Source organism: Erpetoichthys calabaricus, chromosome 8 (assembly GCF_900747795.2).
Source record: "Erpetoichthys calabaricus chromosome 8, fErpCal1.3, whole genome shotgun sequence".
NCBI classification, from domain to species: domain Eukaryota; kingdom Metazoa; phylum Chordata; class Cladistia; order Polypteriformes; family Polypteridae; genus Erpetoichthys; species Erpetoichthys calabaricus.
Genome location: NC_041401.2, coordinates 188,559,931 through 188,583,515, shown reverse-complemented (window position 1 = coordinate 188,583,515; position 23,585 = coordinate 188,559,931). Strand labels below are relative to the sequence as shown.

Genomic DNA, 23,585 nt, shown 5'->3' with positions numbered 1-23,585 from the left:
AAGCACACAAGTCCAGATAAAGCTTTGCAACTCTCAGCTCAACTCACTGATTCCCCCCCATCCCACCCCCCAATGTGACCTGCCCTTCACATCTGCTCTTGAAGACTAAATGGCAAACTGAGTAAATGTGGAAGAGGCTCTGTGTCTCAACTATTCCCATATAGTTTAGGATGAAAAGTTTACAAATGACAGAACACCCTTCAGTCCATTGAGTTTATGTGGCTTGCTAAAAGCCAACTTAATCCAGTAAATTACATACTGTTTTAGCATGCTTTATAACAAATGATTGTAAGTTTAGAAAAACAGAACTTCTGTTGTAAGAATTATCTTGATGAAATGACTGCTTCAGTAATACGAGAACACAAGAAAAAAAAATCCATTTCAATACTGTGACGGGTGAAAAGCTTCACTGTTTGGTGGGGGATTGTTAATCTCTCCAGCGAATTCCGAGATGGGTGTAGCTAGCGTATACTATGCAGCAAGCCCCTGTGATTGTTCCATTTCCTTCCATTAACCTATACACATAAAATGCACATGATATATATATATATATATATATATATATATATATATATATATATATATATACACACATACACAGTAATAATCTTGAAACATTATTCAAGCTATATTGTACCTCTCCTATTACTTTTCACAGAAAGTGCACACACACGAAAAGCATTAGTCAGCAACAGCAGCTTAGCCCTCTTATTACTCCATTACTTTCTTGGCTCCACTCTGACAGAGAAGCTAGAAGGAGGAAAAAAAAAAACATGGCCATGTGCAGTCAATGTGGTCTTAGTTACACAGCCTTAAGACTTCTTTTGATCAAGCACATCTCATACCAAGTAATTAAAATTACACAAAAAAGATATACTGTTTTAATTCTCTCAACTTCTTAACAACACTGACATGATTTATAAAAAATTCCTTTGCATATCACCACTTGCACTGAATAAAAACAAACCAACTGATTGCAATTTCAACAACTGACAATAAAAAAAAAAAGTAGTAACAAATTATAAGGTCAGAAAATGAGGCCCTGGATGTGAAAACTATGAATCATTCTGGTGTATGGTCCAGTTTTGTCACAAAATGTGTCATCCTTATCAAATGTTTATTGTGAACTTGGTTAGCTTTTCCCAGTTTAGACCGGACAGATTTTTCCTTGGGTTTGTGGACTTTGCAGAAATGAGCACGCACAGAAAACAAATACTGCTTTAAACCTCCCCATCTGCACTATTCCCTTTCTGGGCCTCTGCCCAATGGTGCAGATCAGTTTGGATGCATTTATGCTGTACAGACAATTTGTATCAACTGAGCAAAAAAAAAAAAAAAAAAAGTTTTATCTGCAGAATAATATATGAAGTATTTGTAATCACATTTATAATGATATTTCAGTTTCTTAACAGTGACAAATGTGAACTTTTTAAAGGATGTGTGATAGTCCTCCTTCTCCCTGCAGCAACACTGCACTGTAGCACATGGACAAAAGAAAGAAAGAAAGAAAGAAAGAAAGAAAGAAAGAAAGAAAGAAAGAAAGAAAGAAAGAAAGAAAGAAAGAAAGAAAGAAAGAAAGAAAGAAAGAAAGAAAGAACCCACATCTCTGTCGCAACTGAACTGGGTGCGAAAACCATCTTAAAGGAATACTCCACCAAAAAATGACATTTTCTTTTAACATGTTATTTACCCCAAATAGTTTGTACTGTGATAGCCAAGGAAAATTGTTAATGTTTTCACACAGAACTGAGATAAACTTTCTGATACAATATCAACATCTGGACCAAAGCAAACAAAAAACTTTAAAATATCTTAACATTGCTTGTGTTGCATAATCCACACTTCCAAGTCATCCAGTCATATGCTCACAATGGGCAAAAATCAAGCATTTTGTGCTAAAATACTGTTAAACAAGCACTTCCAGAAAATCAGGGCAGTGCATGCAGAGCAAAGTTTCGAATGCAAATTTCACACCTTTAAAAACAACAATTAAAAAAAAAAAAAAAAAAAAAAAAAAAAGTGGATTATTAAACTCTAAGCCTATTATAAAAAGTAGACGAGTTGAAATCTAAGAAATCAGTGTAGACCTCAGCGTTAACATTTGCAGTGCACAATGCCATGCAATGCACATGTCTCTGTTATATGCCATTTGGGATTCATAAAGGGAGTGTTAATGTTTGTAATGCGCCATCTGTTAGAATGAAAAATCCACTGCATTTTTTCACTAGAAATGTTTGTGATGCACCATCTTTTGAAATGACAGAGTAACTGGACAGACACTTATCCTTTGATTAAGGTAGATTTACATTAGACAAATGCACACAAGCTAGGAAAGATCATTCTTGCCACTTAAAAATATATAAATTATTACATTATTTCACAATAATTATTGCATTATTTAGCAAAGATCTTGCCTGTTGCCACCACAGGAGAGATTAGGCATATGTGTAGCTTGCAAACAAGCAACAAGACTTGAAAAAGGTTAATAGATATTGTGTACATGTAGTTTTAAACAGGTTAAAATTTAGTACAGAGGTTTTAACAGTGGCAGTGCAGAGCTGTCACTCTTGCTGCAAAGCACCAAAATCTGCATTGGTTTTATATGTTTTCCCCGTACTGGATATTTCTGGATTGATCGGTGTAAATGAATGCGCTTAACTGCATATGATTGCTGGTTTTGACAGTGAATATTAGAAATGTGTCACTAAAACTTCTCAGTCAAGAAAATATATGTTTAGTCTTTCATGTGCTAAGGGCGGAGTGGTGGCTCTGAGGCTAAGGATCTGCGCTGGTATCCCGAAGGTTGCCGGTTCGAATCTCCGTCACTGCCAAAAGAGATCCTACTCTGCTGGGCCCTTGAGCAAGGCCCTTAACCTGTAATTGCTCCAGGGGTGCTGTACAATGGCTGACCCTGCGCTCTGACCCCAAGGGGTATGTGAAAAAAAACTAACAAAATACTGTTGTAAGTCGCTCTGGATAAGAGCGTCTGCTAAATGATGTAAATGTAAATGTGCTATGAAGTAAAGAACATTCATTCCCATTTTCCATCATTCACCTGAGCCCCTGAAAATTTGAGGTCTGAATACTAGCTCTTGTACCACCAGATCAAACTATTTCAAAATACTGTATTAATAGAAAATAACTAGATTAAAACTAAAAAAAAAAAACTAAACAGATACTTTATTTGTAGGCCTCTGTTACTGGATTGCAGGCAGCACACTTTTTTCCTGTTGCAGATGTGCCTTGCAAATGACCAGCATACTATCCATATACATTTCCTTCTTGCCTTACACCTTGTGCTGCTGGGATAATCACTTGCTTCCTATGACCTAAAACTTGGCCAATTAAATGTAAGCCTTAGCACATGCAGGATTAAATGTACAATGTATACCTATGTCTGTTCCATTCTTGTCATGCGATTGCGTGCTACACACGTGATTAACCTCTCCCACTACTATAGCCAACACTGGACGGCTAAACCACACATGTACACAGTTCTTACCAATCCAAGCAGGCATACTTTTGCGAAATAAATCCTTTAATGAAGGATTGCAATTATATATATTTTTTTTAATTTGATTGACAAAATAAGCTGCTGTACAAGCCACATGTCATTCAGACACACACACACACACACTTATGAAACCATAAGCTGAAATGAAAGCTGTTTTAATTATGGTATGGGTTGAAGATCATGGGTCTCCCAGCAAGGCTGCAAATGCACACAAAATGTGTGTGTGTATATATCACTAAAGGGTTGAAGGAAATAATGGAGTATGTTAAACTGGCCAGCAATGGATACTGCTCTTAATCCAACTGAAAACCTTTGGAAAGCCATTAAATGTGCTATCAGTAAACAGAATCCTGCAAACATTCACAGCTACAAAAAAAAAAAGAAGCAATTTCAGAGTGGGAAAAGCTACCAGCAGACAGGTGGAGAGATGCTTATAGATGCTTACAAGAAAAGTCTGGAGGAGAAATTCACTACCAAACTCTGTTCCATCTAGTGTAAGGAGAAGGTGCCTTTAATATGGCGCAGGTAAGATTTTCATTTTCTACTGAGCATAAACTACTGGAAGGTTTAACAGACTTTTTTTGTTGTATAACTTTGGATATCCTATTAAAATATTTTAACGATCAACGGTTATCTCAATTCCTTGAGATATTGTACATGATACAGCAAAACTGCAGGAGTGACAGAAATGTTAACAACAGTTGAAAAGAAAAAAAAAAAAAGGTATTGGGATTTGCCATCATTTTAGCCTTTACATCAACAAAAGCTAAAATTTCAGTAAGAGTATGCAGATTTTTAATATCAACTGTGGTTACATCCAGCGTAAAGGCTCATACACACAGCAGATTCAAAAGTTAGTTTCAGCTAGGCAAAAACTTGGACAGGGGATACGTAAAATATATAAAGATTACATACGGTTTTAATCTCTTGAGCATGCCTAATAAAGACCATACAACTAACCTTAGAATCCGTGTTTCCAACTGCAGCTGGAGTCACGAAGCAGAAAGCTACTGCCCCGGACATCTCTATGGGACTTTCAAACTGTCTCTCTGCATTTCCGCAATTGGAAAATACAGCTGAGCTGGATTTTTTTTGACATATTTTATATTAGATAGATACATGGACAGACAAACAGATAGACAGACATGAAGTGCACTATATAATTGATAGATAGACAGCAGATAGATATGAAATATATTATATAATGAATAGACCGGCAGACAGACAGACAGATAAACTGATAAATATAATAATTAACAAGCTATCTAAAACATCAGTCATTCTATCCTTCCACTAAATATTCCTTCAAATGCTTCCCTTACCATTAACAAAACACTGCTTTTAACTTGCAAATTTCTTCTTCTTCTTTTTTTTTTTTTAAATAAAGTATTGTATTTATCATGGGCATATGGGCGTTTGCCTTTAACTTTTCTGAAACCACTTAGCCCAGATTCTTCAAACAAAAAGATACAGTGCAGCTAAAATGCTCTGTTTGATGCAGAGCCAGGAAAGAAAAACTCGTTAATTTTAATGAGTACAATGAAAGAAGCTTGTAGGAATTACGGAATATGTCTTAATGGATCTAAAACAATTCATTTTACTATCTTACTTTTTCTAGAACCAGCCCATGAGCAGCACGAGTCAGTGAAGGAAGCAATGGGGCCAAGAGAGAAGCTATGCCTAGGTGGGATGTCAGTTGCTTAAGGCACATTATGCATTTTCACTCACACTACTTAAGTGATACCATCCAATCTAATCAAGTCATTTGTACTTTGAGAAGGAACTGAAGGAATCATGACATCTGAGGCACCACAGCTGGGAAACAAACTTTGGTCAAAGCACTGTTACTCAACTACAGCTTTGAAAAATTAAACTCAAACAATGTTTTTTTTTTTTTACCAATTTCAAAGCCTCAAAAGGCATTCCGATATCCCCCCTTTATGCTGAACATATTTACTGCACAATTTTCTAATTACACTTGCTTTACAAATGATCGCGCACAAATCAGCACAACGCTCTTTAAGCACTGTTCTCTGTTAAAGCAATTCATTCAATTCACTCTTTGCCCTTCAGATCTCTAAGTTCTTGTAAATAAAATAATGTCGAGGTCACTTCCAACTACTTGCACAATAAAAGAACACCACCAAAAATATCTTTCCTTTGTTTAAATCAGTGGGCACTGTGACAAAATAAAAACTGAAATATGTTACATAAGAATATTATGATTAAGATTATTCCCCCCCCCCCCCCCCAAAAAAAAACAAACAAATAAACATTATATTCCTTTCCATCACTTAAAAGATATAATAAATCCAGGAAATAAAATGCATATGGTCCATACTATACATTTTCTGCAAACCATAAAATCCAACAACTGAAAATATAACAAAAAAAATTCCATACATGATTGGAAGAAGGGCATAGAAAGATGATCCAGACTTTTTCACTAGTTATATTTTTCTTTCTAGTAAGAAAACATTGAAGTATATTATTAAAACAAGAAAAAAAAAGAAATATTTCTGTGAACTCTGAAGATAACTAACAGTCACGCGATATTATCTGTAAAAATCTGAAAAGTCGAGACCCCCAGGCTACATAACAAAGTAATGGCCTTTTGAAGCATTCCCTTTTTTATGTCCTTTTTTCACATTTTTATTAATATCTTCCTAAGCCTGGCCTTGTTTCTGTTATTTAATCTTGATTAAAATACACAATTTCTAATAATAATATTATGCTCATAATTGGTAAGTATTTGTGATCAACTGTTAAAGAAATATGAGGGAAACAATATAAACAGAATTGAAACTTACAAAAAATGTCACATTTAGTTAAATGTCATAATGAAACAACCCCTTAATACTTCCAGTTATTGAAATACACACAAAAATGAAAAACTTTACTAGGATTCTAGCAATTAGCCTTTCCCCTAGTTCCAGTGCTCCCCTGGGACAGGAACTGCTTAGAGCTAAGAATGGCTTCTGGAAATCATAATACTTCTTCCACACATAATATGCTGCTCTTATAGCCAAAACAGGAAATTGAACTTAGCATATTCTTTACATGGGTATACAAATAGAATCACAGCAGAAGTGAATGCCAATAAATTATACGACGGTACCCAGAATTTAAACACTTGCCAAATATATTAGCTGGGGTGACAATGTGGATATTTAACAACATCCAAGTTAGATGCATTTTACAAGACTATATGTGCCTGTATCTGAATATGCAAGTTTTTTTAAAAGTCTTGTGTAATAAATTATTGGATTTGAATTGGGAATATTTTGCCATTTTTTTCATATCACTGGCTGCTATACTGTATATGTGAAACTGATGGTACTGCTGTCACTTGGCTTGTATAGCAGTAAATAAATATATAGATACTTGAGTTGAATGGTATAGTGATATAAAAAAAAAAAAAAAAGTTCTGAAAAACCCAAATTTTATAATGGTGTGGTACCAGCAATATGTCAATTTTGGTACCAGAGGAAAATGCAAGTTTTCTACAACCTCACACTCAGTTGCTTATCAATATCTCGCACCTCCCCAAGGCTCTTTGATGAAATATACATATTATACATAGCTCAATTCATCAAGGTGTATTTTTCTAAAATAAATTTATATAAAACGCATTAGAGATTGCATGGGGGAAATCCCACTCTTTGTACTGATTTGCAGAGTGCATCCAATCAGGGAGACAAACCATTGTTCAGCGGTGCAGGGAGGCAGCTGTGAGATGGAGGGCATTTGGAGGGGACATACCGTATATACTCGCGGATAAGTCGGGACTTGCTTTTACCGTATAATTTCTGGTATTTTATAATGTCGGTCGTTCCGAATGCGGAAAACTCACGCTATTGGTACAAGGGATTATGATATGCTAACGCCCACCTGAGAGAGTAACCACGGAGCACACTGCCTTTTTTTTCTATGTATTGTGCCTACCTATTACCACACAGTAATACTCAAAAACTATTCTGAAGCAATGTTTGCACTGTTTTGTGTATCTCACACCCTCGTACACCTTTATCGTAAGAGCACCCCTTATCTATGATGGAGCTTTCAATCAGAAGAACATATGAAGCTGGTTTTAAATTAAACGTCGTTGAAGTAGCGAAAGAAATTGGTAACTGTGCTGCTGCAACAAAATTCGATGTGTCTGAGAAACTGGTGCGAGATTGGAGGAGGCAAGAAGTAAAAAAAAATTAATTTTAAGTGGCACATTTTTGAATGGGCATATAAGTCGGGGTCTGATTTTATGATTGATTTTTTGGGTTTCAAGACCCAACTTATAAGTGAGTATATACGGTATCTGCTATTTGGTTTGGTGCCATTTTGGAACCAGAACTGAGGTCAGAAAGCTAGTATCGATACAGAAGACAAAATTTTGTACCTATTCAACACTAATAGACCGAGGGAGAAATACTAATTTTTCTGTATGTGACAGGAAACAGTCTCTCATGTTAATTTAGTCTGAGAGTCTTGATTGTCCTGGATTGACCAGGTTAGGGCGCATACACTGGCATCCCATCCACTTTTAATTTCTGTCTTACACCGGATGCTGACAGAATAGGCTCTGGCCTACAATATAACAGTAAACATAAAAAGGATGAAGTCACAAACACATTTAACTCTCACTCCTTCCTAATAATATGCAAGCACTGAAGCAATTGGCGTTGGGATATTTTTTTTTTTTTTTATTTGCAGGTTGGTATCATTATATAAAGGAATCCATCCATCCATTTTCCAACCCGCTGAATCCGAACACAGGGTCACGGGGGTCTGCTGGAGCCAATCCCAGCCAACACAGGGCACAAGGCAGGAACCAATCCTGGGCAGGGTGCCAACCCACCACAGATGAAGGAATCCTAAAAAAGACTAATGAAAACCCTGCTTTTTAAAAAAAGGACCAAAACAAAATCATCAAATACTGTCCACCCAAAAGAATTCTGTAACAAGTCCCACCTCAAATGCATCAATCAGTTCACTGTGCTCAGAGTACGTTTGTGACTAATCTAATACTTTCAGTTTTTTTCATATGGAGGTATGTAAAAAATGTAATTTAACCTAAGAAGAAAAACGTACATAAGAGAACCTCTGTGGCTGTAGCTACAGTCCACAGTGCAACAGAAATGGAGTGATGCTTGACTTTCTGATGATCTTCAAATACTTATATAAAGTATATCAATTAAGGTAAGAAATCAAATCCTGAGATTTTTCACAAATTTCCTCAGAAAAATAATTTAATTTTGCACTTTATTTAAACACAGCATTTAAAAAAAAATAGATACTACTTACAATGACCTACACAAAACTCTTTTCTAACATATAAAATATTCTAGAGGTTAATACATCTAATATTTGGTAAAATAATCTGCCAATTACACAATCAATCTTTTTTTTTTTTAAATGAAAAATCTCAAACACATTAGCCTCAGCTTTTGTTTTTCCTTCCACACTACCCTGGTGTTTTTAACCCCTGGAAATGGAGAGCTGTATACTTTTGAATACAAAACCTCTGCATTGCAATATTAACAGGGGAAAACATCCATCCATCCATCATCCAACCTTCTATATCCTAATCCCAGCCAACACAGGGCGCAAGGCAGGAAACAAACCCCGGGCAGGGCGCCAGCCCACCGCAGGGCACACACACACACACACTAAGCACACACTAAAGCCAATTTAGAATCGCCAATGCACCTAACCTGCATGTCTTTGGACTGTGGGAGGAAACCCACGCAGACACGGGGAGAACATGCAAACTCCACGCAGGGAGGACCCAGGAAGCAAACCCGGGTCTCCTAACTGTGAGGCAGCAGCACTACCCACTGCGCCACCATGCCACCCCAGGTGAAAACAAAGACTTTCAAAAATGCAGACTCTCATTGTGCTCTGGTGTGTTTGTGCTTATCATGTAGCCCTTTCCCCGATTGGATCCTACTTTTGTTATAGCCTCTCATTCCCTCTTTGGTAAATCTTCACATAAGAAAAACATATTCCAATATAGCTGACACAGAAGAGTTGCCTTCCATGGTGCTTGCTGTTGTGCTTACTTGTATGCATCTACATTACATTTTGTACAGTATGAATGCTGCATACAAGCCCAAAAGTCAAAAAATGTACTGTTTGCGACAGTTTTGCAATGGTGTTACTGTCCCTTTTAGGATTGTGCACGCCCAGCATAGGGGAACATCTACAGTATGTCTTATGCGTTTTCAGTCATTTTAGTGTGGACGGAGGTACTGTCATAAACAATGTGAAAAACGCTAGTGTGGATGGAGATCATTTCCATTTGAAAAATGCATTTTATAAATTAAAACATAGTAAACTGGATGTAGCCTTAGCAAGAAGAACTGATAGCACCCAAACAAAGCAAGTGTTGATATTTATATTCACCAAAGACCAACTCACTGCGAGAATGAGGTTTGAATAATTAATTTGATTTGTACCTCATAAAAAAGTCTATTTATAATGTAGTTCACACCTATATAATATTTTCAATGGAAACCAGACTGTTTTTTCAACTTTACAATAAAATCTCCCATCACTAGAATTTATTCACTGGGTAGTAAACTCTGCTTCTAGAAGACAACAGTCTCTGCAGCTATTCTCTTACAAACAATTGGTAGATAAGTAATAAAGCTCTGTCCTAAATTATTTATATATATATATATATATATATATATATAAACAGCCTGCCAATAAAAAATTAACCTAATGTGACAGTTAACAGGGCAACATATTCCTTGTGACATTTTAGACTCAGAAATGCAAACAATGGCATTTAATAGGCTGTCCCTGTTTATTTTTTTTTATTGATTAAAAAACAGGCTAGTTTCACTTAACATAGACAGTTACAATATAAATGATGCACAAAATGAGCATGCATTTTTATTTTAATTGAAAAGTTTACTGCAACATCAAACAAACACATCAAGCAGGAGCAAAGCCTACAGGTCCTTTAGGACCACGAGTGTTCACTGTTGTCTAATAGCGTCAAACTGTGGGGACCTCATTTCTATCAACTGGGTGTCTTGTTTTCCGAATACTGCAACAAAATTGTTAAAACTGACCCCCCTGCAGTAATGAATTTTCCCATTTAAACAGTCTCACCGGGTTTCAATTAGGTACACAGTATAGGTCTCCTGCATGTTCATCGTATTCTTCCCCGTTCTTTTTTCTGCTTCAGAAACACTGATCTCCATTTTCTTCAGTAAACTTGAACCATCACCCTATGAGGAAAAGAAAACTAACATCATTACTCAAGGTGTTTGACTGACACAGTAATTAAAGATACATTCATTGTTCTTTGAACCTTTTTCAGCATAAAGTTTATCTACACTACCTTTTATAACCCCACTTTTCCAAAGCACTGCTCTAGGAGTACTCTGAGCATTAAAAAGCTCAGACAAAAAAATAAGTCACTGTCAATGTAAAAGGTGACACAGAAGAGACACCCAGATGTGAATACGGTCATATAAATAGCTGTGTCATGTGCGAGGGCTTCGTAGAGTGACAAAGGAGTAGTGGTGTGCCACATGCGTTTGGTTTTCTCTGTGAAAAATGGGTAAACCACATACATGAATGATTGGTAAAAAGGGGTTACTGCATTCGACTGTTCCAAAAATTATACTGTACAGGAAGTTGCCGGCTTTGACGGTGTGCCTAAGCCATGTGTGTTAATTACCTTTAAAAACAGAAACTGCTCATTTAAAACTACTATGCAAGTGCTATTTATTTATCTTTATTTTCACAAGGCATTTGAGAAAATCCAACATAACAGACTGGGCAACAAACTAAATGAGTGGAAATTCAGGACGTAGTGTATAGATGAGTGCAAAATAACAGAAAAACAAAATGTTATGGTGTGATGAATTTGATCAGAATTTGGTGATGTTGTAAGAGGTGTCTGTCAAGGGTCAGTGTTGGGGCTACTGATATATATATATATATATATATATATATATATTATATACAGTGCATCCGGAAAGTATTCACAGCGCATCACTTTTTCCACATTTTGTTATCTTACAGCCTTTTTCCAAAATGGATTAAATTCATTTTTTTCCTCCGAATTCTACACACAACACCCCATAATGACAACGTGAAAAAAGTTTACTTGAGGTTTTTGCAAATTTATTAGAAATAAAAAAAAAAAACTGAGAAAGCACATGTCCATAAGTATTCACAGCCTTTGCTCAATACTTTGTCGATCACCTTTGGCAGCAATTCCAGCCTCAAGTCTTTTTAAATATGATGCCACAAGCTTGGCACACCTATCCTTGGCCAGTTTCGCCCATTCCTCTTTGCAGCACCTCTCAAGCTCCATCAGGTTGGATGGGAAGCGTCAGTGCACAGCCATTTTAAGATCTCTCCAGAGATGTTCAATCAGATTCAAGTCTGGGCTCTGGCTGGGCCACTCAAGGACATTCACAGAGTTGTCCTGAAGTCACTCCTTTGATATCTTGGCTGTGTGCTTAGGGTCGTTGTCCTGCTGAAAGATGAACCGTCGCCCCAGTCTGAGGTCAAGAGCGCTCTGGAGCAGGTTTTCATCCAGGATGTCTCTGTACATTGCTGCAGTCATCTTTCCCTTTATCCTGACTAGTCTCCCAGTTCCTGCTGCTGAAAAACATCCCCACAGCATGATGCTGCCACCACCATGCTTCACTGTAGGGATGGTATTGGCCTGGTGATGAGCGGTGCCTGGTTTCCTCCAAACGTGACGTCTGGCATTCACACCAAAGAGTTTAATCATTTTCTTTCTCATGGTCTGAGAGTCCTTCAGGTGCCTTTTGGCAAACTCCAGGCAGGCTGCCATGTGCCTTTTACTAAGGAGTGGCTTGCGTCTGGCCACTCTACCATACAGGCCTGATTGGTGGATTGCTGCAGAGATGGTTGTCTTTCTGGAAGGTTCTCCTCTCTCCACAGAGGACCTCTGGAGCTCTGACAGAGTGACCATCGGGTTCTTGGTCTCCTCCCTGACTAAAGCCCTTCTTCCCCGATCGCTCAGTTTAGATGGCCGGCCAGCTCTAGGAAGAGTCCTGGTGGTTTTGAACTTCTTCCACTTACGGATGATGGAGGCCACTGTGCTCATTGGGACCTTCAAAGCAGCAGAAATTTTTCTGTAACCTTCCCCAGATTTGTGCCTCGAGACAATCCTGTCTCGGAGGTCTACAGACAATTCCTTTGACTTCATGCTTGGTTTGTGCTCTGACATGAACTGTCAACTGTGGGACCTTCTATAGACAGGTGTGTGCCTTTCCAAGTCATGTCCAGTCAACTGAATTTACCACAGGTGGACTCCAATGAAGCTGCAGAAACATCTCAAGGATGATCAGGGGAAACAGGATGCACCTGAGCTCAGTTTTGAGCTTCATGGCAAAGGCTGTGAATACTTATGTACATGGGATTTCTCAATTTTTTTATTTTTAATAAATTTGCAAAACCTCAAGTAAACTTTTTTCATGTTGTCATTATGGGGTGTTGTGTGTAGAATTCTGAGGAAACAAATGAATTTAATCCATTTGGAATAAGGCTGTAACATAACAAAATGTGGAAAAAGTGATGCGCTGTGAATACTTTCTGGATGCACTGTGTAATATTATATATGTATGTATAGAAACATATGATATCTGCATATATATATATATATATATATATATATATATATATATATATATAAAATCCTAAGCCTAAAAGTGCAACGATTTTGTGCAATGATTTTATGCGACGTTTTTAATGTCACGTTTTTTGGGCTTATTTTAAAACCTACATATATATGTTTGGTTTCATTCTTTTCAGTGTTTATCAAACTTTAAAGTGATGTTGTTAGATTTTCAGATTCCTATTCCGTTTTTAAATTATAAAGCAAAAAATATCAAGAACTTACGCAAGACAAGAGTTTCTGCCAAGAGATTTAACCACGCCTGGGACCAGAAATAAAAGACAAAGAGTAGATGACAAAGATTGCTGCTATACAGGCTTTTAAATGTTCGAAGCACCGCTGAGATTCAGATCAAGCAGCACAGAAGCAGCAAGCCAGCAGCTGATTGAGCAAAGAGGAGGTAAAAAAACCAAACAAAAAAACAAAACACTGTACTTGTTTCCCATTGTATCACCGTTTAAGAGGGGGTTTTGGAAGAGCGACCTTCTCCTTGGGGTGTGTTCAGCCCCCCTCTTCACAACACGAGCAGCAGAGACGCGAAGTGGCTGGCACATAGCACAGAAAAGGGGGGTTGGCAAGAGAAGCGAGCAGGGGGTAAGCCCCCTAGTCTTGTATGTAAACATCTACGTATGGATATGTGTATGTGTCTGTCTGTCCGGCTCGGAAGTGCGAGGCTACAGCAGGAAACTCAAGGCAGCCCCATGTTAATGAGTTGAAGATAAACTCGCTAAGCCGCTAATACACAAGCGAGGCGAGCACATCGGCAAAACGAAACCTTAGAGAAGAGAGAAACTCGCTTACCCGCTGATAGACGAAGGGGGGGCGGCCACGTCAGCAAAACGAAACCGCCGACTCTGCATTTCAGTTTTTTTTATGACAATTTCAATAGCTTCTAGGAGCCCAGGCTTTTTACAGCATGGGCTTACGCAGCTAGTATGAAATATATATATGATTTGAATAGGAATGTAAGGAACAATCAAGTTAAGTTTGGAGATGATACCAACAGAGATAAAAAAAATCAGCAAAATTGATATAAAGGGACTTAGATACATCCATGGCAGATGAAATTTAATTTAAGTAAATGTAAGTTGTTAGGACGTAGGAAGTAGAAATGTTTGATTAGAATACACAATGGAAAGGCTAAAACTTGAATGTACCCCTTATGAAAAGGAGTCATAATGAACTGGTCTCTATCTACATCCTGTCAGAGTACAGAAGTGATCAAGGTGGGTAACAGAATGTTAGGTTGTGTACCACGAGTGAAGGGATAGTTTTGCTTAACTTACATAAACACACTAGTGAGGCCCTACATAGAGAACTGTGTGGAGTTTTGGTCTCAGTATAACAAAAAAGACGTAGCAGTAATACAGAAGGTCCAGAGAAGAGCAACTAGGCTGATTCAGGACTGAGAGGTATGGGCTATGAGGAAAGACTAAAGGAGTTGAAACTTTTCAGTTTAAGAAAACATTAAAAGGTGACATGATTGAAGAGTTTAAAACTATAAAAGGAATAAGTACTGTCAATTGCAGTTGTTGCTTTAAAAACGATGAAAACTCTGAACCAAGAACACAGGGACAAAACTGGAAACTTGTTAACAAAAGATTTTGCACAAAATGTTAGGAAGTTTTTCTTTATGAGAAAGAACAACAGACACATGGCATAAATTACACAGCAGTGTGGTGGAGTGAAGGCCTTTAGGGACTTTCAGATCTCAAGCCTGTCGAGCTGAATATCCTCTTCCAGTTATTGTAATGACATCTAAGGCCGGTTCCATCCCTGCACTTTTTCAACTCTGAAGGGTAAGCTACACCTCCCAGCAAACTAGGTCAAAAAATGAAAGGATATGATGCCTTTATAATGTAGTGGATAGTGATAGTCCTCTTACAGTTCTGGGTACCAGGGTTAATTACCAGTCCTCATTACTGCCTTAGAGGCTGTTTCGGAGTCTGAGGTGCTGAGCAGTGTACCAATTTTTAGTTCTTACCCATCTTCAACCCTTTTTCTCTGTGTGGGTTTGGACCCCATACACTACCGCTGCTTGGCCCCAAGCAGTCACTAACTCGCGCCAAGAAATTGCTCTGATGTTTGTGTGGAACATTTTTATATTCTCCCTGAATCAGCAAAAGCATACCGTATATACTCACAAATACGTTCTCCTGCTGATAAGTGGAGACTTGATTTTACCGTATAATTTCTGGTATTTTACAATGTCTGGTCATATAAGTCAAATGCAGAAAACTCTCGCTATTGGTCCAAGAGGTTATGATATGTTAACGGCCACCTGAGAGAGTCACCACGGAGCGCACAGCTTTTTTTTCCCTATGTGGGTGCGGCAAATGCACAGTATCAGCGTGTGCTCCTAACATCTCTCTCTCTCTATTGTGCCTACATGACCTCGCGGTAATACCCAAACTATTCTGAAGCGACGTTTGCACTGTTTTGTTTTTGTATCTCACACTCTCATACACCTTTATCATAAGAGCATCCCTCATCTACGATGGAGCGTTCGATCAGAAGACAATATGAAGCTGGTTTTAAATTAAACGTCATTGAAGCAGCGAAAGACATTGTTAACCGCGCTGCCGCAACAAAATCTGATGCGTCTGAGAAACTGGTGCGAGATTGGAGGAGGCAAGAAGATGTAAAAACAAAAAAAAAATTAAGTGTCGCATTTTTGAACGGGTGTATAAGTCGGGGTCTGATTTTATGATTGATTTTTCGGGTTTCAAGTCCTGACTTATAAGTGAGTATATACGGTATTTACATTTCTGCACTATAAACTATGGACAAGGAGTGATCAGAACGTTTTAAGCCGCAAACCGACAGGAGTATTTAATGGTGCTAATGTTGTATGTAAAGATTAGTTCATTTGTACCAAAATGCCTAGCATTTCAACTTTATAGTGTATGTTTCTTGTTTAAGGACCAAGTCAACAGGTATGCTGAAAACCACAAAATCAGGTTTTGTACGATCATTGAATTTCTCACTTCATAGATCACTATGCCCTTGGAGTTTCATTCGCACTTATTGTATTCAACATTCAACAGGTTCAGTCAACCTCGAATGCCACATTCCAAAGATGGGCTAGAAATTTGCTTGGGGGGAGGCAGGGCCTCAGGACAACCCAAGGTCAAGCTGGCCTTCAACATTCACGACAGAAGCAATTATTACCGTCATGGTGCAAAATGTAATGGAGAATCAAAAGAAAAACAGTGCACAACACAGAAGACACTACAGGAAATAGGCATCAGCCATTTAAATCTGTTGTTCATAAACAAGACATAAGCAAGGTCAAAACACTTCTAAGATGAAGCATCACTTCATCCGATGTTTCAAGGACAGTCGCTAGCTAATGAATTCAGAATGGGAGAAATTTAAGATGCAGTTCACTACTTACAACCTGGATATACAGTACCACCATGACTCACAAATTAGTCAGTGGAGGCATGGAGGTTCTCTAACAACAGAGAAATTCAAGGTCCAAGACAGTGCTAGCAAGAAAGAGGGTACTCCATATTGATTTCAAGCCTCAAACGGCACACATACAGTATTAGGGAATCCATTCCCGGACGGGTTTATCCATTCCCGGGAATTTGGGAATCCCGCATTTCATTCCCGGGAATCCCGGGCATCTCACATGTGAACGGTTTTAGAACGACCGACACTTATTTTTAATAAAACTACTGCAATATGTTGACACAAATGAAAGACTAACCTTATCAACAAGCAGTTCATGCTGTCATAGAAGTACATGTATCTTTAGTTGTGGTAATAAGAGTGTAGAAAGCACAACGTCCTCACAGGTGGCGCAGTGATAGAGCTGCTGCTTTGCAGTAAGGAGACTGTGGAAGATTGCGGGTTCGCTTCCTGGTTCCTCCCTGTGTGGATAGCGCTTTGAGTACTGAGAAATGCCCTATATAAATGTAATGAATTATTATTATTATTAACATGTCCAGCGTGCGGTTGTCCATGCGAGAGCACATCTTCATGCAGAAGTACGCCAGCCACTGAGAAAGCACGCTCTGTCTCCACTGAAGTAGACGGCACAGTCATCAGATACTGATACACTTGTTCTAAACAACGCCTGCGCTTGCCGTTGCTCTGAAACACCGCCATTTCAGCTTTTACTGATGCATCCAGTTTCTTGTCATCATTCTGTGATGGCAAGTCTCTTGGCACAGATAATGCGGATGCAACAGACTGACGCATTGCAATTTCAAGTTGCTGTTCAAAGCTGTTGTCTGATGAAGTGCAAGCTGCAGCAATGGCGCCACCTTAATTATTATCAACTATAACTTATTTCTTGATCGATTTTTATACTTTTTACACACTACATATGCGAGCTTGGCCGTTCCCATTTTCCCCGGGAATTACAGCAGTTTCATTCCTGGGAATGCAGGAATGAAAAATGTCCGGGAATCCCTAGATTCCCTATACAGTATCTGGTCAATATTATGTTGATTCTCTTTGGTGTTTGTGGCAATTAGTCAGGAAAAATGCGAGAAGAAAACTATCTACTATTCACCACGTACTTGACAAAAATACCCCAAACTTACACTACATGGGTAGCAAAGAATGTTCTACAAAACTGTGAATTTGATAATAAATTTTATTTATGCAGCGCCTTTCATACACTCAAGGACACTTTACAATTCAATAAACACATTAACAAAACAATAGAAATTACCCATATTACTAACCGAGAATGGTAAACTGGATGGCATGGACCCAGGTACACGGCGATGGACGCAGGAGACGTACTGCGCAGGCACCGACAGAGCGCGTCTCATAAACCGCCAGCGAAGTGTGATCCACCGCGCACGAAGGAGTCACCGCTCAAAAACGAAGGAGCTCTTGACGTGAATGAGAAATGAAGCAACAACCCGCCCATAGCTAACGACTACCGACACACAAAAAAAGAGGATTCTGTGCTGCAGCCCAGATTCAAACAGAAGAGGCTACGGAGGCCCCACAGGTCCACAAAGATAGAACGGAAGGCGCAGGAAAGTACGAAAGGCAAAGGCGCCTACACAGCATAGTGAAACCCGACATAGTACGGACGGCGCAGGCGTCACCGCCATATTGTGAGTGGCACTACTGCGGAGTGAAGTTAGGAATAATGTGCTGCTTGGGATTGTACAAACCAGCTCGACTAACGAAGCTACAAACACGAGCCCGCATGGATAAAGAAAATAAACGTGGGCTCCTACTACGCGCGTCTGAAATCGCGGAAGCAAAACTGTCTCGGCTCCAGAACCAAACAGCTCGACTAACGGAGCTACAAAAACGCGCCAGCATGGACAAATACAACGAACATAGGCACCTACAACGCGTATCTGAAACTGCGGAAGCAAAGCAGGCACGGGGGGTTGGCGAGCGAAGCCAGCAGAGGGCGAAGCCCCCTAGTATACAAGAAAATGAATGATACTCCTTGAAGAGATGTGTTTTTAACAGGATTTTGAAATGAGTAATAGATTTTTCCTTGCGAAGGCTGAGAGGAAAAGCATTCCAAATTTTAGGGGCTATCACACTGAAAGCTCTGCCACCCACAGTTACTAAGCTGTATTTAGGTCCAGTGAGTAAGTTGGCGTCAGATGATCGTAATGCACAAGCAGGAGTGTAAGGAAGCAGCAGCTCAGACAGATAATGAGGGGCTAAACCATGAAGGACTTTAAAAGGTAACGAGAATAATTTTATATTTGATTCTTGAAAAGACTGGTAACTAATGCAAATCAGAAAGGACAGGAATGATGTGAGCAGATTTTTTTAGTGTGTGTTAGTAAACGAGTAGCAGAATTCTGAACATATTGTAATCTATTGATATATTTAGTCCTTCGAACAATGGCGGTGTGCACAGACGCTGTGGCTTTGTGCTCCCTGAATAGGTGCTCTTTTCTGCTATTATCGTTCTTAATATTGACTTTCATCATTTTGCACATGGAAGCGAGCATCCACTACACTTGTCAAAAGCTTCTACAGATCAGCTCTAATAGCACAGATAATTATTATAACACTGAAGCAATACCACAGGAGATTCTCAGATCACCGGGACTTATGTTGACTCCTACACTTGGAAGATGGCAACGCAGACGGCGCAGGGAGAGGAAGCAAAAAAGAGGCAAGCGAGCAGGATTACTAGCTAAGCTAAAAGCTGTTCCGCATAAAACCCCTCTTCCTAGCGTTCTTATTGCGAATACTAGATCATTCGCAAATAAAATGGATGAGCTCCGACTGGATATTTTCACACATAAAACTACAAGGGACTAATGTACAAACAACGGATCGAGGAGGACTTTGACAGTAACTCAAACTCACAGTGGATGTGGCAAGGCATCCGATTAATCATGGATTACAAAAAGAAAAATGACGTACAATACACACTGGCCAATAACAATGCCAACCTAGCAGAGGAATTTAACAGTTTCTTTGCACGGTTTGACAAGGACAATAACCAGCTTAGAGCTGACCGGAGACTCGCAGCCTTTGGTCGTACACATACATGATGTGCGGCGGGCACTCGAAAACATCAATACAAGGAAGGCATCAGGTCCCGATAATGCGCAAGGACGTGTGCTCCAGGCTTGCGCTGACCAATTAGCAGAGGTATTTACACACACATTCAACCTCCCTCTGTGTCCTCAGGTGTAGTCCCCTTGTGCCTGAAATCCACAACCATTGTATCTGTTCCCAAAAAAACGAGGATAACCTATCTTAATGACTATCGACCAGTCGCTCTCACCCCTGTCATCGCAAAGTGCTCTGAACGAATGGTAATCACCCACATCAAAGCCTCCATCCCAGCTGATCTAGACCAACACCAGTTTGCCTATCGGTCAAACAGATCAACTGAGGACGCCATCTGTGTGGCTCTACATGCTGCCTACTCACACCTGGAAAAGCCCAACACCTATGTTAGGATGCTCTTCATTGACTACAGCTCTGCATTTAATACCATCATACCTAACCAGCTGATCAAAAAACTCTATGCATTAGGACTTGCTCCGTCCATATGCAACTGGTTACAGGATTTTCTCACCAACCGCCCCCAGTCTGTCAGGACGGGCAAACACACATCCTCCACCCTCACCCTGAGCACTTGAGTGCCGCAAGGATGTGTACTAAGTCCCCTTCTCTATGCACTCTTCATCCATGACGGTCAACCCATCCACCAATCAAACATTATTGTTAAATTTGCGGATGATACGACTGTCAATGGGCTTGCAACAGGCAACAATGAAGCTGCATATAGGGAAGAGGTTTAGAATCTGACAGCATGGTGCAACACCAACAACCTGGTCTTAAATACCAAAAAGACCAAAGACGTTATTCTGGACTTTAGGACCACTAAAAAGACCAATCACAGTCCGATAACAATCCATGCAGATGCTGTGGAGAGAGTTTCCGGGAGTCACAGAGGACCTGTCCTGGGCTAACAACGACTTGGCTATAATAGACAAAGCACACCAACGCCTCTATTTTCTCAGGAAGCTAAGGAGAGCTGACTTCCCCCAGGGGCTGCTGGTTAATTTCTATAGATGCACTATAGAGAGCATCTTAACTAACTGCATGATGGCCTGCAGGTACAACAGCTGCACCAAGGCTGCTAAAGAAGCCCTGCAGCGGGTCATAAAAACAGCAGAGGCCATTACTGGGACTGAACTGCCATCACTCGAACTCTCGCATAAGACTCGCTATGTGAGAAGGGCCAAAAAACATTCTCAGGGACAAAACTCATCCTGGAAATTCCTCCCGTCAGGCAGACGCTTTAGGTCAATCCCTGTACGCACAAACAGACTAAAAAAAGAGCTTTTTCCCATCTGCCATAAACTTTCTGAACTCGGAATCTCCTCAGTCTGAGATCATTTTTAATTGAACATGTGCAATAAGCTATATTGGTAATGTGCAATATACTAATGGAATACAATATAGAATATGTAATGTACTATTCATTAACAGGTGTAATAACAATTTATGCTGCTGTACTTTGAGCAATAATTTACTCTGGTTAGTTGATCACTTAACTGTATACGACATATTTGGAATTATTTGACTTTTCTTTAAATGCACCTTGGGTCTGTCACAAAAAGTAATTTCATTGTGTTACACAATGACAATAAAGTGCTTGAACTTGAATAATGCATTGCAATAGTCCAGTCAGGTAGTGATGAAAGCGTGAGTCAGTGCAACTGGTGAAGATGTTGCAGTTGCATCAACACTTATATAACGTTGTGTGTCATCAGCACAGTAGTGGAAGCTTGATGAGGTCTGGCCAAGTCCAGTGACCTCCTGATCCCCAATCTGAAAGACCACCACCGTCAGATATGCAAAGCCAGCAAATAAAGACACCAGTGGCGGACCGTGCATTTCACACCTAGGCCTTCAGTAGTGCTCCGTCTGAATCAACCCCACCCCTAAAAAACTAATTTATGGTTATAAAAACCATCTTAATATGCAGAAATACAGTATAAAGAGCCGTTGCATCACAGATTGATAACTCCTGTAGCCACAGTAAATGCCTTTATTGAATAGACAAACCAGGGGTGAACAAGTTCCTTTCTACTTCAGCTACTGCCCGCGACACACATAAAAAACATCAATAATAACTCATAAACTTGCAATAATATTTAGGAAAATCGCAACATTTTACTCACCAAAAATTCGGATCATTTGTAAACAAAATCCATCCTCCTCTCTTTCCTCAAAAACAGTTCAATTACTCTGTCGTACAGATTATCCGTGCACTTCAGTTCCATCACGAAGTCCCTTTCTATCTCCATCGAAGCTAATGCTGAAAGTCGAACCTGCCCTGTTGTATTTCTGGCATAAGTTTTAATTCGCTTTAGGGCTGAAAATGTCTGCTCAACAGAAGCAGTGGACACGGGAATGGTCACCGCCAAACATACCAATGTGTACAGCTGACCCATGCTCTCGTAATAGCTATTACACCATCCTATCCAATCAATGGGTCTGAATACGGTGACGTTGCCGTACACCTGCTAGACGGCCCTAGTGACACCAACTCAAAATCTGATTGGTTGAAGCAACAGTTTAATTGACATTTACTTTGTGTTAGAGGGCCTGCAGAACGGATTGTGAAGGCCTCCGGGCAGACTTCTTTGACTTTCACCCTGCCTGGCAACAAATGATGGCTGAAATGCGATTGGTTAAATGCTTTAATATGAAAATACATGTCTGGAAGCAGCACAACCATCGGAAAAGCTATGAAAGGAAGCGGACAGACTATTTGGAATTATTTAATAAGTATTCATGGACAAAATATAATTAACATCAGTTTGTGATTCAGATATTTTTTTAGGCCAGCAGAGAAGGCCTTGCAGGCCCTGACGGCCCGCCACTGAAAGACATCAAGCCAGTTACAGGTGAATGATGGTATAAGCAAGGCAAAATGTTTAATTTGAGTTGTACATCAAACTGTTGTGCATATTCACGTGGGAAACTGTCATTTTTATGAACCCCCCATCCTATACTTGAGGCCTGACCACATAATGGCCACCTGTTTTCCAAATCTGAAAAAAAAAAACTCTCTCTATGGAATGCACTATGCCAAAGATGAAGATATCATGCTGTTTGCAAAAGCAAGACAAAAACTATTGAGTCACATTTAAAAAATTCTGTACATAGCAAATCTACTAGTGACCATGGGAACTGTGTTGAAAACTATAACTGGTTTGATTTTACTGGCACTTTCATAGGTCTGTGAAATAACTTTTTGATCACATCTTGTGTGTTATGTGAAATGGCGGTTCTAAATTGGCACAGAGCCCTACGATGGAAACATCTTACTTCTCCCTGCTGCCAGGATAAGCTTTGGCTCACTTCTAACCATGTTAGCAAGATTAAAAAAAAATAATGATAGGAGGATGTTGGCTTTGCTTATAAAACACAGTAATTAGTGCTACAGCATCAGGTAACCTATATTCAATTTCTGGTCCAGTTACTATCAGCATGGAATTTGTATGTTTTCCCTTGCAGGTTTTTTCCAGCCATTACGTTTTCATCTCCCATTCTAAAGATGTGTATGTAATGTAAGATGACATCTCTCAACTGTGAGAACAGGACAAAATTTTTGACAAGAACAAGCCACCATTCAGCCCATCAAATTCCACCAATCCTACCCAGCAAATTCCTCAAAATAACATTAACTCAAGATCTGAAGGTCCCTCAAGTCCTGCTGTCCACCACACTACTTGGTTCTCTGTGTGAAGGAAAACCTTCAAAGATTTGAGAAAAAAATACCCTTAAAGGAATACTCCACCTAAAAATCATATTATTTATCCTATGTAGTTTGAAGTGAAGGCCGAGAAAAATTTTAATCTCATGTTCTCTCATGTTTTCATGGAGAATAGGCATAACATTTTTGATAGAATGAGAGCTAATGGTGAC

At 39.3% G+C, this 23,585-nt stretch overlaps 1 protein-coding gene across 1 annotated transcript in view; it reads right to left on the bottom strand.

Moving 5' to 3' along the window:
* Positions 1-23,585, bottom strand: part of snx4 (sorting nexin 4) — an 86,670-nt gene that overhangs the window by 49,540 nt on the left and 13,545 nt on the right. Inside the window, exon 2 of the mRNA XM_028807989.2 lies at positions 10,631-10,749. Coding sequence (XP_028663822.2) covers positions 10,631-10,749 — 119 coding nt within the window. The remainder of the gene's footprint in view (positions 1-10,630; positions 10,750-23,585) is intronic.